This window comes from Podarcis cretensis, assembly GCF_951804945.1.
Source record: "Podarcis cretensis genome assembly, chromosome: 6".
Classification (NCBI taxonomy): domain Eukaryota; kingdom Metazoa; phylum Chordata; class Lepidosauria; order Squamata; family Lacertidae; genus Podarcis; species Podarcis cretensis.
The window spans coordinates 60,345,523-60,361,779 of record NC_137175.1 but is presented as its reverse complement, the minus strand read 5'-3'; the positions used below and the strand labels follow the sequence as shown (position 1 = coordinate 60,361,779).

The following is a 16,257-nucleotide window of genomic DNA, read 5'->3' as shown; positions in this document are numbered from 1 at the left end:
GCCCTGCCAGGCCTCCAAACCCGATTTCCAATACAAACCGGAAGTCACATCAAAGGACTCACGAGGCCTCAGATGTGACCTCCAAGGCCCTGCAAGGTCTTAAAAGCAATGTCAGAGGCCTCCGAATGCGACTTCCAGTAGAAACCGGAAGTCACATGAGAGGTCTTGCGAAGCCCTTCGAAACCCTGCGAGGCCTCAGAAGTGCCGCTGAGCCACCGACACAATGTGGCATCATGATGTCACGACGTCATGACGGCAGGTTACGTCATGGGCTCCACTGGGTACCCATAACCTGGGTTCCATGTCAGCACCCCTGACCAGGACAGAAAGAACCCTGTAGCACCCTACTTGTCGTCACTTTTTTCCAGAATGATGAGGAACCATTAATGAGCACTCTTTGGGTTTGGTCAATCAACCAGCTACAAATCCACCTATCAGTTACCTAATCCAGTGAGAACCATATACTTGTGGGGGAGCAGGAAGGGTGGAGGGAGGACCACTAATTCAATACAGTGAATAAGCTCTGAATATCAAGCATCTGTGACATCATAGCAATTCAGCCAATAGCTAGGAAGGGACTTCAAAGTGGCAGGTTAAATTCAGCCTGGGCTTATTAGATTTTGTCTCACCATTTACTGAGTTTCAGTGAGCTTTGGTCAATTGGCATCACCTCAAGCTGAGATGCAACATCAACTCTGGATACTATCTACACACCCATTAGTACTGGGCACTATGTAGGTTGTATGTTGACTGTTTTCAACAATAAATGCCTCTCAGTGGTATGCTGATGGGCATGCAGTGGTCCATGCAGAGTTCTGCATCACACATCCTTAGTAATCACACAAGAATTCAATTATGTGGGATTTTGCTCGTGCAGCAATTACAATGCTTGAGTTGGTTGTGCAACTTGAATTTTGCACAAGGCAGAGTTGCAAAACTGTTGTGTACTTTAATTGAACACCTCGTTTCTCTTTCTGTGAATGGGAAGTGCTCTAAACTGGTGCCCGGGTGGGTGCTGGCATTAAGAAATAGGAGAAAGATTGAAATGCGCCCTAATGAAAAAATAGCTTTCCCTCTATTAAAATGCAGTGGAGAAAAAGACAGTTCTCTTCAACTATATGGAGCCGATACCAATGTGACCAAGGGCAGATGGCGCCGGTCTCCCAGCAACCCACCACAGCCCATCGATTGTACACTTTCCAGCTGGTCATCATGGAGCACTTGCGATCCTTGCCAGAGGAAAAGGGTGAGTGTCTTTGTGATCTGTTTGTGTGGTATTTCAATGTATTGCAATGAGAAGCTTGCAAAGTGGCTGATTAATTCAAATAAAAATGGCTCCCTTTCAACTCCATGTGTCTATTACACATCGTTTCTTTGGGTCCTCATTTTTCAGAGCAGAGCACTGAAAAATGCCCACTTGTGCCTTGTGGGTGGCCTTTTGTGTTCTCATATCTATACATAGACATTCCACAGAGCATACAAAGCCATACTGATCTATGTGGGGTTTTTCCCCAAAGAGTCGCTTCCTTAAAAGCAAAAATATAAAATTTTGTTTTGAAATAAGGTTTTTTAAAAATGCGGATGAGAAAAGAAACTTAGTTTGTCCTCATTTCCTTTGCTCCCTTCCCTCAAGCCATTATTTATCTTGCCCCAAATTTCTTTTTCCTTCATTCACCCCCATTGCCTTTGGGGCCTTTAGCTTCCATGCACTTCTAGTCTCCAGCCTGTCCCTCAAGCATACTCTCATCCCAAGGGACTGTGCTGCAATCCGTGTCAAACCAGCAACTTTTCCTTCCTTCAAAAGTTGGATTACAATCATTTTGACAAGCTCTATTCCCTAAACAGTAGGAAAGTTCATGAGCATCCAATGCCATCACACCAGCTCAGCCAACAGGTACCAGAGGTTGCACTTACACAAGCACAACATAGACACCACTTCCTCTTCCAATATTCCCATGTGGTGTGAATCTGCAGATTAATCAGTTCAGTTCAATTTATGGGGCCCAAATACCTGGTCTGAATTTCAGACCTCATTGTACCTGTTCAGCTGCACATACCTGTTTGGTTGTCCACATTTCATAATGGTAAATTTAAAAAATAAATAAATTATCAGCACCATGTGCTTTCTGGAGAAAGTGATGATTTCAAAATGAGCATGTCCACCACCCATTGTCTTCTCTTACTTTCACTTATTTTCAACAGAGGTATCATAATCCCAACTTCAGTATTTATTGACAATCCAGTTTTGCATCCACTTAAACAGCCTGCTTGCAGTCCCACTGCAAAGATGGAGCAGATATGTTTTCTGTTGCTCCAGTGGGTCAGTTTCCTATTCTCCCCCACCCCCACAGGCCACCTTTGCCAGGTTGGCAGGACAACCCTCCTTTCAAATTATCTGATGTCAGGTCAGTGACACCTGTCAGTCCCTTGTGCAGCATTTCACAAAAACGCCCAGCAACCAGCTGGCTGTGTGGCATTTGGGAGGGCAGCACAATGTGCTTTGCTAGCCCTTAGAGCTAACCATGGAGCATGGGGTCAGCAAAGCACTTTGCACAGTAGTGGGGGAGCAAGCCTTTTATTGTCTTTCTTGTACAGAAAGTGACTGAGGAGTTGCCACACTTTACTAGCTATGCTAGAGCACTCTTGATGTAGAGCCCATTTGTGTGGAGCGCCCTCAATATCCTTGCTTTTGGCTGGGAGATTATGGCCCACAGCCACTCATTTTTCATCCTTGAGCATTTTCCACCTACAAAGTGTCTTCAGACTAAGGCTTTGATTGTTACAGACATTAGTGGTAAGATTCCCATTATCTTCAAAAGTGCCGTATAATATCATTTTGTCACCATGCTAAGGCTACTCATTTTTTGAGTAGTCATTCTCTGGCCTTGCTCAAAGCCACAGCTTACATATGATTATTTATCATCATTACTTTTGTTATTGGAATAGCAGCTGAAAGCCCTACTGTATTAGATGCTAAGAAAAGTGGATATAGCAAACCGAGAAGAGCACAGATAATATTGAACTTGTAACCGAGAAGGTTTTATTGCAGGCTGGCTGTTGCATCTAGAGGTATAGAGCTTGTCGGCACTCTAGCATATGACTGAAAGTACACAAAAGCCAGTAAAAGTTGGAGACCTTTCTCCCATGACATCTTTCGCAGCATCACAATGAAACTGACAGCACTGGTGATACAGTGCATATGGGCCTCCTAGTCACCCTGTCAACAATGAACAGGGGCAGCATAGGTTAAAGCCCACAGCAAATATGAAATCATAGAAAAGAGTTGCATGAGCACATCTGATCTCTGAAATGTGCCCTAATGGTATGACAAGGCAGGACGGAAGATACGTGTATCTGGTACTAAGCAAACCCCAGAGATTTCCACAGACTTGCTCACTTAGTGTTTCTGGGTGGAGGATTTTGGAGGGTGTCAGAGGTACAGTGGTGCCCCGCAAGACGAATGCCTCACAAGACGAAAAACTCGCTAGACAAAAGAGTTTTCCGTCTTTTGAGGTGCTTCGCAAGACGAATTTCCCTATGGGCTTGCTTCGCAAGACGAAACGTCTTGCGAGTTCTTGCAAGTTTTTTTCCTGTTTTTTCCTTTTTCTAAGTCGCTAAGCCGCTAATAGCCGCTAAGCCGCTAAGCCGCTAATAGCGCTAAGCCGCTAATAGCCGTGCTTCGCAAGACGAAAAAACCGCAAGACGAAGAGACTCGCGTAACGAATTAATTTCGTCTTGCGAGGCACCACTGTAATGAAAATTGGGACCCTGTCAGGCACTTAGTATCTAGTTTGGGACAGGATTGGACCTTTGCTAGCAAGAAGGGCTTCTGGAGACCATGGCAGAAGGTGAGGATGCTGGGAACATTTTTTAAAAAGTAGAGTGGTCCCAAGGAGAGGAAACCATCTGCAGTTTGGTGGAGCACGGAAGGTGAGTTCATGGTTGGCAGAAGAGCAGGCAGATAAGCAGAAAGGCAGCAGTCATCCACCAAGAGCAGAGGACCAATTCAGCGACATCAGCTGATCCAAAAACTGCTGCAGTTCCTAGAGGAGATGTCAGTACCTAGAAGTCTCTTAGCCAGATCTGGCTTCTTCAGGGGCTACTTTCTCCTAATTCCCCAATTGCCAATCCAGGGGCAAAGGGGGATGTGAAGGCAAGGGAGTGATGCCTGCGGTGACAGGACTTGCCAGCATGCTACTTCAGAGCATTAAATTAGAGCCTTGACTTTCCACCCTGATCCTCTCATTGAAGCAATGCTCTCAGCTGCAGGGTACATGAATTCTGTGTGAATCCTATCAACAGTGATGATCTTCTTGCCCCCATCCTATCCCTGGCCAGCTTTGCTTATGGGCTAAGAGCTTAAGTGGCCTACAGCCTGCATGGTTTTGTCTGATACAAGAAGGAACATGTAGGCAGGCCACTATTCTGTGTTAGTGGGGAGAAAACTGGGCTTTAATCAGAATTAGACCTCTCAGAATCAATGCTGTGGTGAAGAAGAAGAAGAAGAAGAAGAAGAAGAAGAAGAAGAAGAAGAAGAAGAAATTTTTATTTATATCCCACCCGCCCTGGCCAAAGCCAGGCTCAGAGCAGCTAACAACAGTAAAAATAGCACAATTTACATAAAATCACAGTCAATTAATTAAAATACATTCTAAAATCAATTCAGAATCAAATTAATGGCAACCATTGTGCTAGAGTTCTATGAGGATTACAGATGGAGAGAGGGGGTCAGACTGTGCCTTGGCCAAAGGCCTGGTGGAACAGCTCCATCTTGCAGGCCTTGCGGAAAGATGTCAAGTCCCTGGTCTCTTGCGACAGAGCGTTCCACCAGATCAGGGCCATGGCTGAAAAAGCCCTGGCTCTGGTTGAGGCCAGTCTAACCTCCCTGTGGCCTGGGACCTTCAAGATGTTTTTATTTGAAGACCGTAAGATCCTCCATGGGACATACCACGAGAGGCGGTCCCATAGGTACGAGGGTCCTAGGCCGTATAGGGCTTTAAAGGTTAAAACCAGCACCTTAAACCTGATCCTATACTCCACCAGGAGCCAGAGCAGCGGGTATAGCACCGGGTGAATGTGATCCCGCGGTGAGGACCCCGCAAGGAGTCTCGCCGCGGCATTCTGCACCTGCTGGAGTTTCTGGGTCAGTCTCAAGGGCAGCCCCACATAGAATACTCGTTAAAAAGGGAATAAAAGTTTTCCCCAACTTCGGAAGAATAACAGAACAGCAGTCAGACAGGTCTTCCTGGGGAAGGAGTTTCACAGGCAGGCCACCAAAGGGTCCCAAATCACTCTTTTTGTCCCTACCTCTGAAGGTGCAAGGACTGGGGGGTGGGTAATGAAGAAGTCAGGGGAAACCATTACCTCAAACAGCAAAATGGGTAGCTATCTGCCAATCAGTATGGCAACAAAAAGAAAATATTCTGCATACTCAGAGCAGTACTTGTTTGGTCTTCCCCCTCAACCCACAAAGGAGGTACATCCCACACATACCGGTATATTAGAGATCGCATGCACTGTTATGAAGGTGCAAGACTTCATTCTGCCTGGTGACATCTCTCTGCCATCCTAATCGCTATAGAGCACACATAATCATGGGAGATCTAGCCTTGAGAACTCCTTAATTTGAACATAGCCCTTAATAAAAACCAGCAAAAACAAAAATCCACAACATACCGTATTTTTTGCTCTATAACACGCTCCCAACCATAACACGCACATAGTTTTTAGAGGAGGAAAACAAGAAAAAAAATATTCTAAACGAAACAGTGGATGTATGATTTTTGTGGTTCATGCTGTGGCCACAGACATGTGATCTGACAGTGAGTTTGGGGTAGCCCAATGCAAAAATCCTGAGGATCCATGTGGGTCCGTGCTTTGTAACCACGTTTTTGCACCACTGCGGCCCCAGGCAACAGTGGGTGCGTGATTTTTTTGGTGCAAGCTGTAGCCATGGACATGCTATGTGATCTGATGGTGAATTTGGGGTGACCCAGTGCAAAAATCCTGAGGATCCATGTGGATCCGTGCTTTGTAACCATGTTTTAAGTGGGGAGGGAAGGAAAAGCATTCAAGGGACAAGGAACACGCGTGAGGTGGGTGGAGAAGGATGCTGTTAATAATGCAGAAGAGGGGTATAAGAGGAGAAGGCTCTTATAAGAGGAGTGGGGAGGAGAGAGAGACAGAGAGCCTGCTTGCGAAAAACTTTGCTGCTATTTAGTGAGTGGGGGGGGGAGAGAGACAGAGAGCCTGCTTGAAAAAACATTGCTGCTATTTAGCAAGTGGGGAGGAGAGAGAGACAGCCTGCTTGAAAAAACTTTGCTGCTATTTAGCGAGTGGGGAGGAGAGAGAGGCAGAGAGCCTGCTTGAAAAAACTTTGCTGCTATTTAGCGAGTGGGGAGGAGAGAGGGACAGAGACCCTTCTTGAAAAATCTTTGCTGCTATTTAGCGAGTGGGAAGGAGAGGGACAGAGAGCCTGCTTGCTTTAAAGGAGCCAACCGGACAGGAGCCGCTTACACTCGTGTAAGCGGCTCCTCTCCCACTTTGCTCCTTTAAAACAAGCAGGCTCTCTGCCTCTCTCTCCTCCCCACTCAGTGGCTCTTCTCCCGCTTTGCTGTTTCAAAGCGAGCCACGGAGGAGGGAAGGAAGGGGAACCATGGATCCTCTGCTCACAACTGCAGCAGATCCCCCCCCCCCGCCACCCGTAGGCATTCGCTCCATAACACGCACAGACATTTCCCCTTACTTTCTAGGAGGAAAAAAGTGAGTATTATGGTGCGAAAAATACGGTACACACATCCCTGTCTGTCATTCTGAAAGCAACTTGGAAACATATTGTCAGGGGTTCAGGAGGAAGAGGCACAGGGAAGAGAGGAGATGGAGAGCGAAGGGGAAGAATCCGAGGGGAGCGTAGGAGAAGAGGACAGTGGACCGAGGGATTCCATGAGCCTCTCCAGCAAATCGGAAGATTCACAGAAGGGGGCGCCAGTGGCCAGGGGTAGGGGGTTCCCAAGGGGAACGCCCCAGGAGCAAGAGGGCAGCAGGGACTCCCAGAGCAGTAGTTGGAAATCAGGACCAGCTTCCCCACCAGAGCAGAGTGGGGGGGAAGAGTCCCAAGGATCGGGGCCAGTGCATTCCCCACCAGGGAGAGAAGATAAGGCAGGGCTGACCACACCTCCATCGGAGAGTCAGACAACGGAGGGGAGGTCAGATCCGGCCAGTATCCCGGAAGAGGGAAGCAGTGACAGAAGTAGTGTAACGGTCAGGAGGAAGGTCACTGGGTTGGCGCGAGAGGCAAGTTCAAATGTACAGGAGTGCGGGACAGCAGAGAATGAGGATTGGGAACCGGGTCCTAAAGCCCGCCGGAGGGAGGGGGAGGAGCTGAGCGACTCAGCGTCGGAAGAGTCCAGAAAGGGCAATGCCCCAGCGGGCAGGAGGACCCAGAGGAGGAGAGAGCAGCGTAAAAGGTGGAGCAAGGCTAGGATCTTAAACTGGTGTCATAGGGGAGGAGACTCAGACGGTACTTCGCCGGTCTAGGGTTAAGACGTAGAGCTGCGCGCTGCGGCTTTGAAATGGAAACTGAACCTCAATAAAGACTTTTGTACATAACGACAGCCTGGCGTTGGTCCTCTGTGAGCTGGGACCTAGGGGCAGCTCTGACAGTAAGTACCGTCCCTCAAAAAACCTCGCAACGTGAGTGGACGCAGCGAGGGGCGAAGATTGGTACTTCGCGAGCTCACGAAAGCAGCACAAGATGACTACCGAAGAACAAATGGCAGCCCTGCAAAACGCAGTGACACAACTTAACGCAGAAATACTAGCGTCCAGGAGGAGAGAAGAGGAATCAGCTGCTGTCTGCAAGGATCTGCAAGCCAGGTTGGAAATGTTGACTAAACAGGGGCTACCGGGAGCCAGACCAGAGGGGATTGGGCTGGGAAAGAGAGGAGGCAGCCTTGTGTCTCATTTCGATGGGAGTCTGCAGCACTATCCTAACTTCAGAGCAGACGTGGTTTTTGCGCTAAAGTTACTGGAGAAGGACTTTAGAGATGAGCAGTAGAAAGTAGGCTTCATACTAACGCATCTCCATGGAGAAGCTAAAGCGTGGTTGCGAAATCTGTGGAGAGATAATGATCCAGCCCTCCAAAACGCGAATGCCTTCATTAAGGCAATGGATGCTTGTTTTTTATCAGCGATAGATGTAGATGTCGCCAGGAAGGAGATACATGGATTGAAACAAGGCAGAGCCACTGTGAGGCAATATCACTCCCGCTTTTTTGCATTGGTCAACGCGCTGGGATGGGAAAAAGATTCAGCGGCCGTCAGGGACCTGTTCTGGGAAGGGCTGAACGGGGCTGTGAAAGACGAAATCGCAAGGGGGGAGAGACCCCAGAGCACTCAAGAAGTTGTCCAGAGAGCGCTGACGATTGGGGTGCGTCTGGAAGAACGTCCCTGGAACAAAGACGAAGGGCGTTGGGGACGCACACCAGCGAGAGCACCTCTCTTCTTTCCCAGGGACTCAGCGCGCGCTCAATCCACGCCTCCACTGGGAGGGGGAGAGGAGCCGATGGAGATAGGTGGTGCCAAGGCTCAGTCAGCAACCAGAGCCCTAACACCGGGAGCAGCCAAAGTGAAGCCTCCTAGAGGGAACAGGAAGTGTTACATCTGCGACAGTGCTCAGCACATGGCAAAAGAGTGCCCCCAGAGGCTCCACAAGCACACTGCAGCCTCAGCAACAATAACAGAAGCAGTTCAGCAGAGAGAACCACAGCAGGGAAACGACGAAGTCTGGCTGGAAGCAGAGCCACTGGGGCCCAGCCAGACGAGTCAGTGAAGCAGTCCCCAGGAATCTTACAGCCCACAGACCCCCTCCCGCCCAAACCAGTGGTGCAGCTCACCGCAGCACTCCAGCTTCCCAATGGGCTCACCATGGAAGTTCCTATTACCATTGACTCTGGTAGCAATGCAGACTTTATAGGAGTGGATTTCATCAAGCAACATAGCATAGCGCTCCTGCCTGCCACGATGCCCCTAAAAGTAGTGACAGTCGATGGAAGAGAATTGCTGGGGGACAGGTGGTACAGCAAACGCCGCCAATGGTGATGCGAATTGGAAATCACCGCGAAGTCATCAGCTTCAATGTCACCCACCTGTCAGACACGCTCATAGTATTGGGCATGAGCTGGTTGGACAGGCACAGCCCGGCATTGGCATGGTACTAGCGTAAATTGACCTTCTGCTCCTCCTACTGCGCAGAACATTGCATCATGACTAACCAGGAAGACGAGGGGCAAGAGGATGACCCACAGCTACAACTGGGCATGCTGCAAGCGGTACCCGACAAGTACAAGGCGTTTTTGGAGGTCTTCTGCGAGAAGGAAGCGGACAAGCTGCCTCCCCACAGACCCTACGACTGCAAGATTGACCTCCTGCCGGGGGCTACGCTGCCGACGGGAAAACTGTATTCCATGTCTGAAGACGAACTGCAAGAGCTCAGGGAGTTCATAGATCACAACTTGAAGCGGGGATTCATCCGGGAATCCAAAGCAGTGGGGGGCAGTCCTGTGTTCTTCGTGAAGAAAAAAGACACGCCCCAAAAGAGGTTGGTAGTTGATTTCAGAATCTTGAACTCGAAAACCAAGCCCACGGCTTTCCCGATGCCCAAGATCGACGACTTGCTCGCGACGGTGAGGAAGGGACGCATCTTCACCAAGTTGGATCTACGAGGGGCGTACAATCTTATACGCATGCGGAAGGGCGACGAGTGGAAGACGGCCATGTTTACGCCCTTGGGCACCTATGAATATAGGGTTATGCCGTTCGGTTTACAAAATGGCTCCCACTGCTTCCAAGCCTTCATGCATCATGTGTTAGCGGGGCTCCTCTACAAGAAGTGCGTCTGCTTCCTGGACGACATTCTGATCTTCTCGGAATCGCAGGAGGCTCACGAGAGAGATGTCAAGGAAGTCCTGCAAAGACTACAGGAGCACAGACTTTACGCCAAACTGGAGAAGTGCCAGTTCGACATGACGGAGGTGGATTTCCTGGGCTACAAGCTGTCCGACAAGGGAATCGCCATGGACAGCGCCAAGGTACGCTCGGTACTGGACTGGAAAAGCCCGTGCAATCGGAAGGAGGTCCAGAAGTTTGTCGGCTTTGCCAACTTTTATCGCAAGTTTATCAAGGGTTTCGCTATGCAGACGGCGGCCATCACGGACACCCTCAGCTCCAAGAAGAAGTTCATCTGGACGGAGCAGGCGGAGCAGTCCTTTCAGAAACTCAAGCGTCTCTTCGCTTCCGAAGAACAACTGCTACATGTGAACCCCAGCAGACCCATGAGGGTTGAGACGGATGCCTCCGACAGAGCCGTGGGGACAGTCCTGTTGCAGCAAGACCCGCAAGGGGATTGGAGGCCGTGCGCTTTCTACTCCAGGAAACTCAGCAAGTCGGAGCAGAACTACACCATCTGGGACAGAGAGTTGCTGGCCATTCATGCAGCCTTCAAGGCGTGGCGGCACTTCCTCATCGGAGCCAAACACACAGTGCAAGTTCACACGGACCATAAGAACCTGGAATACTGGCGCACGGCGCAGTTCCTGAACCAGAGACACATCCGCTGGGCGGAATTCTTTGCGGATTTCGACTTCAGGATAGAATATATCCCCGGAGACAACAACATCATGGCTGATGCGCTATCCAGGAAGCCGCAGTATCTGGAGGAAGCAGCACCGGTAGCGGCCAAACACATTTTCGCACCTAAGGCGTGGGCATGCGCTTCGGCCACCGTGGACCTGGAAGCAATACGGCGCGAGCTTCGAACGGATTTCTTCGCACGATCCAAGATGGAGGAGGTGCGCAGTGGCACAGCGAAGGACAACGAGTTCCAGATACGCGACGGACTGCTCCTCCGCAAAGGGGCCATCTACGTGCCGGGAGATGAACTCCGCGTGAGAGAGTACTGCAACAGCTACACGACGCACCCAGCGCCGGACATTTCGGCAAGGACAAGACGGTGGAATTAGTAGCCAGAGACTTTTGGTGGCCCAAGATGCGGGGAGAAGTCGCGGATTACGTCACGAGGTGCGACACATGCCAAAGGGCCAAGCCAGTACACAGACCGCCGGCGAGACTGTTGGAACCGCTACAGACCCCGTCCGAACCGTGGGAGAGGGTGGCCTTGGACTTTGTCACTGATCTGCCCAGCTCGAGGGGCAAAACAGCAGTACTCGTGGTAGTCGACATGTTCACCAAGATGGCGCACTTCATTCCTTGCGCGAAGGTGGCCACAGCGGAACAGACAGCCAAGCTGTTCATAGACCACGTGTTCAAGGTGCACGGTCTGCCACGGTCTATCCTGTCCGACCGGGGGCGCCAGTTCATCTCGAGTTTCTGGCAGAAGCTGATGGGGATCCTGAACGTCAAGGTCAACCTAGCGTCGGCAAGACACCCGCAGACCAACGGACAAGCGGAGAGGGTCAACGCCATCATGCAGCAGTACCTGAGATGCTACGCGAACCAGCAGCCCTCGACCTTGGTGGACTACCTACCGCTGGCCGAGTTTGCCTACAACAACACGAAACACGTGTCCACGGGGGTGACACCGTTTTTCGCCAACAATGGGCAACATCCCAGGACCTTCCCGGGCTTAGAGAAAGAGGGGGAAGGGGAGCCGCAGGGAGCGGCAGAGGAGTTACAGGAGGTCCATGAACAGCTCCGAAGGCAGTTGGAGCTAGCAAAACACGTGTACAAGATGCAGGCAGACAGACACAGGAGAGTTGGGGAGGACATACGGGTAGGGGACTGGGTCTGGTTAGCAGCCCAGGCAGTGCCGGCCAGATCCTTAGCTAAGAAGAAGCTCGGACACAAGCAGCTAGGTCCTTACCAAGTCGAGGCACAGATCAACCCAGTGGCCTTCCGGTTGACACTACTGGAGGGATCCAGAATGCACCCGGTCTTTCATAGATCGGTGCTCACGCCCTACAAGGCACCTCACAGGTTTCAGGCGCCAGGGACAGCTCCTAGCCCGCTTCGAGACGCACCCACGACAGGGGGGTCGCCGAGGGCGGGGCCGCTCAACGAGGTCACGGAGATTTTGGACTCAAGATGGGGGGAAGAGGGGGTTCAATATCTCCTCGCCAGGGAAGGTACCCCGGCCAGCGCCAACAGCTGGGTACCGTACTATGCGGTGGAGGAGCACTACCTCAAAGACGAGTTCCACGCACTCTTCCCACACAGGCCCATGCCGGAGGATTATTTCGATGAATATCTTTTCACACCCACACTTTCAGCCAGCACGTTCCGGGGTTTCTCTTCAGAGGAGGATACGGCGCCGGAGACTAGCTCCCCAGAGGGGTCCCTCTCAGGGTTTGGCACAGGCGACTCTTATAGGTGGGAAGATCAACCTGAGGTGGGGTGGCGCAGAGAACTGCCGAGCGGGACCGCGCATGCAGCGTCACCCCAGGCGACAGGGGGAGAGGGGGTCATGGACATGTTGGGGGAGGATTCGGGGGTTCGAACACACCGGCAGAGAGATGGAAGCTGAGGAGATCGACGTCGACGAGCCCGTTGAGGACTGGCCGGATCTACCCGGCTGGAGGCACACCACGGGGGAAGAACTGTATCCTGCACTCACCCCCACAACACTGGAGCACCCAGAACCCATGCCAGAAGAGGGGGAGGGGGGAAGGGGAGGCTTCGAGGGGGGGGGGGTGTCAGGGGTTGAGGAGCAGAGGCACAGGGAAGAGAGGAGATGGAGAGCGAAGGGGAAGAATCCGAGGGGAGCGTAGGAGAAGAGGACAGTGGACCGAGGGATTCCATGAGCCTCTCCAGCGAATCGGAAGATTCACAGAAGGGGGCGCCAGTGGCCAGGGGTAGGGGGTTCCCAAGGGGAACGCCCCAGGAGCAAGAGGGCAGCAGGGACTCCCAGAGCAGTAGTTGGAAATCAGGACCAGCTTCCCCACCAGAGCAGAGTGGGGGGGAAGAGTCCCAAGGATCGGGGCCAGTGCATTCCCCACCAGGGAGAGAAGATAAGGCAGGGCTGACCACACCTCCATCGGAGAGTCAGACAACGGAGGGGAGGTCAGATCCGGCCAGTATCCCGGAAGAGGGAAGCAGTGACAGAAGTAGTGTAACGGTCAGGAGGAAGGTCACTGGGTTGGCGCGAGAGGCAAGTTCAAATGTACAGGAGCGTGGGACAGCAGAGAATGAGGATTGGGAACCGGGTCCTAAAGCCCGCCGGAGGGAGGGGGAGGAGCTGAGCGACTCAGCGTCGGAAGAGTCCAGAAAGGGCAATGCCCCAGCGGGCAGGAGGACCCAGAGGAGGAGAGAGCAGCGTAAAAGGTGGAGCAAGGCTAGGATCTTAAACTGGTGTCATAGGGGAGGAGACTCAGACGGTACTTCGCCGGTCTAGGGTTAAGACGTAGAGCTGCGCGCTGCGGCTTTGAAATGAAAACTGAACCTCAATAAAGACTTTTGTACATAACGACAGCCTGGCATTGGTCCTCTGTGAGCTGGGACCTAGGGGCAGCTCTGACACATATGTTTTATACATTTGCTTGGGCATTAACAGGATATTAATGTGTATATATGACATAAGATGAGCCTACTGGATCAGGCCTAGCATCCTATTTTCACAGTGGCCAGCCATTGTTAAACTGCTTGCACTATGTTGTGATATAAATTTTAACACTAGTGCTTTATTTTTACCTTCTCTTTTGTAAATTCATTTGTGGATTGATTGTTTTGGTAGTTGGTATATATCGGGAACTGGGCTCTGCTTTGATTCTGAGATCATTTAATCAAGGTTGGCTTAGTAATTTATTTATTTAATATATATATATATATATGATGCCATCAGATGCCTTCTTCTTAACCACAGAGATGGAATAGGAAGAAATCTGATATTTGCCATTGATGCTTGGTGCTGCCCCTAGCAGAGATCTAGGGATATCTGGGATACATGCCTTTTTTAATTTAGGAGACCTGGAATTCATAATCTCTATTCTGTTACAGTACAGATTTGTCCATGTGGAACGGCCTTCTCAGTTTGGCGGTGACCCGTGTGATTACTCTGACAAAGAAACTGAAGACTGCGTTACAAACAGACCTTGCAGGAATACAGTTAGATGTGAAGGCTTTGTGTGTGCCACAGGTTAGTGAATAAGAAGTGGTTTTCCTAAATTTGAAGCCAGTGGCTAAGCCCCCATGTATTGAATTGTATTTGAACTTAATAGAGTGAATGAAAATTTGAACTTAATAGAGTGAATGAAATCATACTCATGGCAGACCTTTTAAACTGTAGAGTAATAGTTCACATTGTTTGATTTGTCGCAACTGAAATTTGATATGGTTTGCATTATTAAACAGACATAATTATAAAACCAGCAAGAAGAATGGGACAACAAGGAACAACAATGGCCTGGTTTGTGCATCATTTTAAACCACAGTTAAACTAAACTATGGTTTATATGTGAACACACAGTGTGCTGGTGAATGATGCAAAACAGTGGATGATTCACTTCTCTTGAGCAACTTCTGCTGTTGCGCTGCTGGGAATCAGGCCAGAGTCTGGGTCCGGCACTATATCCCAATCTGGGTTTGCTGCTTTCCCGACAAACCATGAATCGAAACCAAGGGTTGTTATTGGCTTACCAATTATGGTTTGTTGGGAGAAAACAATCTACAAGCCTGAGTTCAAACTAAGTCAAACCATGGACTGTTTCCTGGCAGCACATATAGAGCATGAGCAGGGAAGGAGTGAAGTGCCTATAATGTCAACAATGTACACCAGCATACTGCATGCTCATATTTAATCCATAGTTTAAATAGTTCCATTCTGTGAGGTGCAGTGCTTGTACAGACGGAATGTCCATGTTCCTACACAATGCACAATGTTCAATTCCACCCGCTGTGTGCCCCTGGTGGTGTCATGTTTCAGAAATCATAAATGATATGCTCTCTGTTAGCTTTATCAGAACAAAATTTATTTGTTTCTGGCTCCCTTTCTAGGTTCATTTTAAGAGGTCCATACAGATCAAAATGAAGATAACGTGCTTTGTCTCATGTCTGCTGTTAAAATTTATTGGATTACATTATGCCCAAGCCTGCTTGGTAATCACACCTGCGTGTGCATTTTCCAGCAGTATACATGGCAGGGTGCTGGAGGTATAGATGCTTTAGACAGGCTGCAAAGAATTTCAGATCTGTTCTGGGTTATAAACTGCAGCAAGGAAAATAAGAAAACTGCCTTCCCAAGTTCTTCTAATGACTCATATTATATACAGCTAGAATTTCAAAATATTGCAGTCGTATTTTTTTTTAAAAAAGATACTGCAGCAACAATCATCAACATTCATAATATATTAAGAATTACTCCTCATCAGCTTTCTCCTCAAACTTCACTATAAAACAAAAAAATGAGGATTTATTAGATACAGCAGTGCTGTCTCGATTTCTGCAGCCAGGAAACTCCAGGTTGCTGTTTGCTTGTTTTTTATGCAATGGCAACATTTAGAATTCCTACAGAAATTGTACTTTTTTTGGTGGTTGCAGCAAATGATGAAAGGATGCAGGAAGCATTAATTTGGTGATGCAAATGGGATGCCATGGGAAGGAGACTTTGCATTAGGCTATATGCAACCTTGGCAGATTCTGCTTTCATAGCAAGCAGGCGGTCCCAGTTTTCAAGAAGTTTAGGGCAGGGTCTTATTCAAGCTAAGAAAGCAACGAAAGCAGAACCAGAAGCAGTTTGGGGGTCAAGGAGAAGGGGGAAAGGCAGAAAGTTGGCACAGGAATAAGAGTTATGGCGGGGCGGAAAGGAGGTTTTGAAAACATAGACTCAAGAGTGCCATAAGTAGGATTTGCAGTACAAATTTGCTTAGACTCAGTTTTACGGATGAGGAATCATTAGGTGGTAGCCATATTTATATACTACTACTGCTAATAATAATAATAATTTATTTATATGCCACCCAGCCAATCTAGGCAGCTTTCAATAGATTAAAATACAGCAGTAAAAATCACTAGTAGGTAACTCATCCTATTGTAGTTTTGGGGAATAGAGAACAGGGACATAAACCCAAGGTTAAAGCCATTGCTCTGTATTTACCCACTTCTATAGATCCAGGTTCAGTATTCAAACTTGGCCCATCAAGTGCTGCTTCTCAGCATAGGACACTGAGTGCAGGCTGTTCAGTTTCTCAACTTTTTGCTGACAGTGGCCTCATTCAAATATAATGATGAACTGTTATTTTTCAAAACATA

General features: G+C 49.3%; 1 protein-coding gene across 1 annotated transcript in view; it reads left to right on the top strand.

The window, feature by feature from the left end:
• The window catches only part of C8B (complement C8 beta chain), a 42,460-nt gene that overhangs the window by 3,654 nt on the left and 22,549 nt on the right, over positions 1–16,257 (top strand). Inside the window, exons 2-3 of the mRNA XM_079982110.1 lie at positions 1,090–1,246; positions 14,008–14,146. Coding sequence (XP_079838236.1) covers positions 1,090–1,246; positions 14,008–14,146 — 296 coding nt within the window. The remainder of the gene's footprint in view (positions 1–1,089; positions 1,247–14,007; positions 14,147–16,257) is intronic.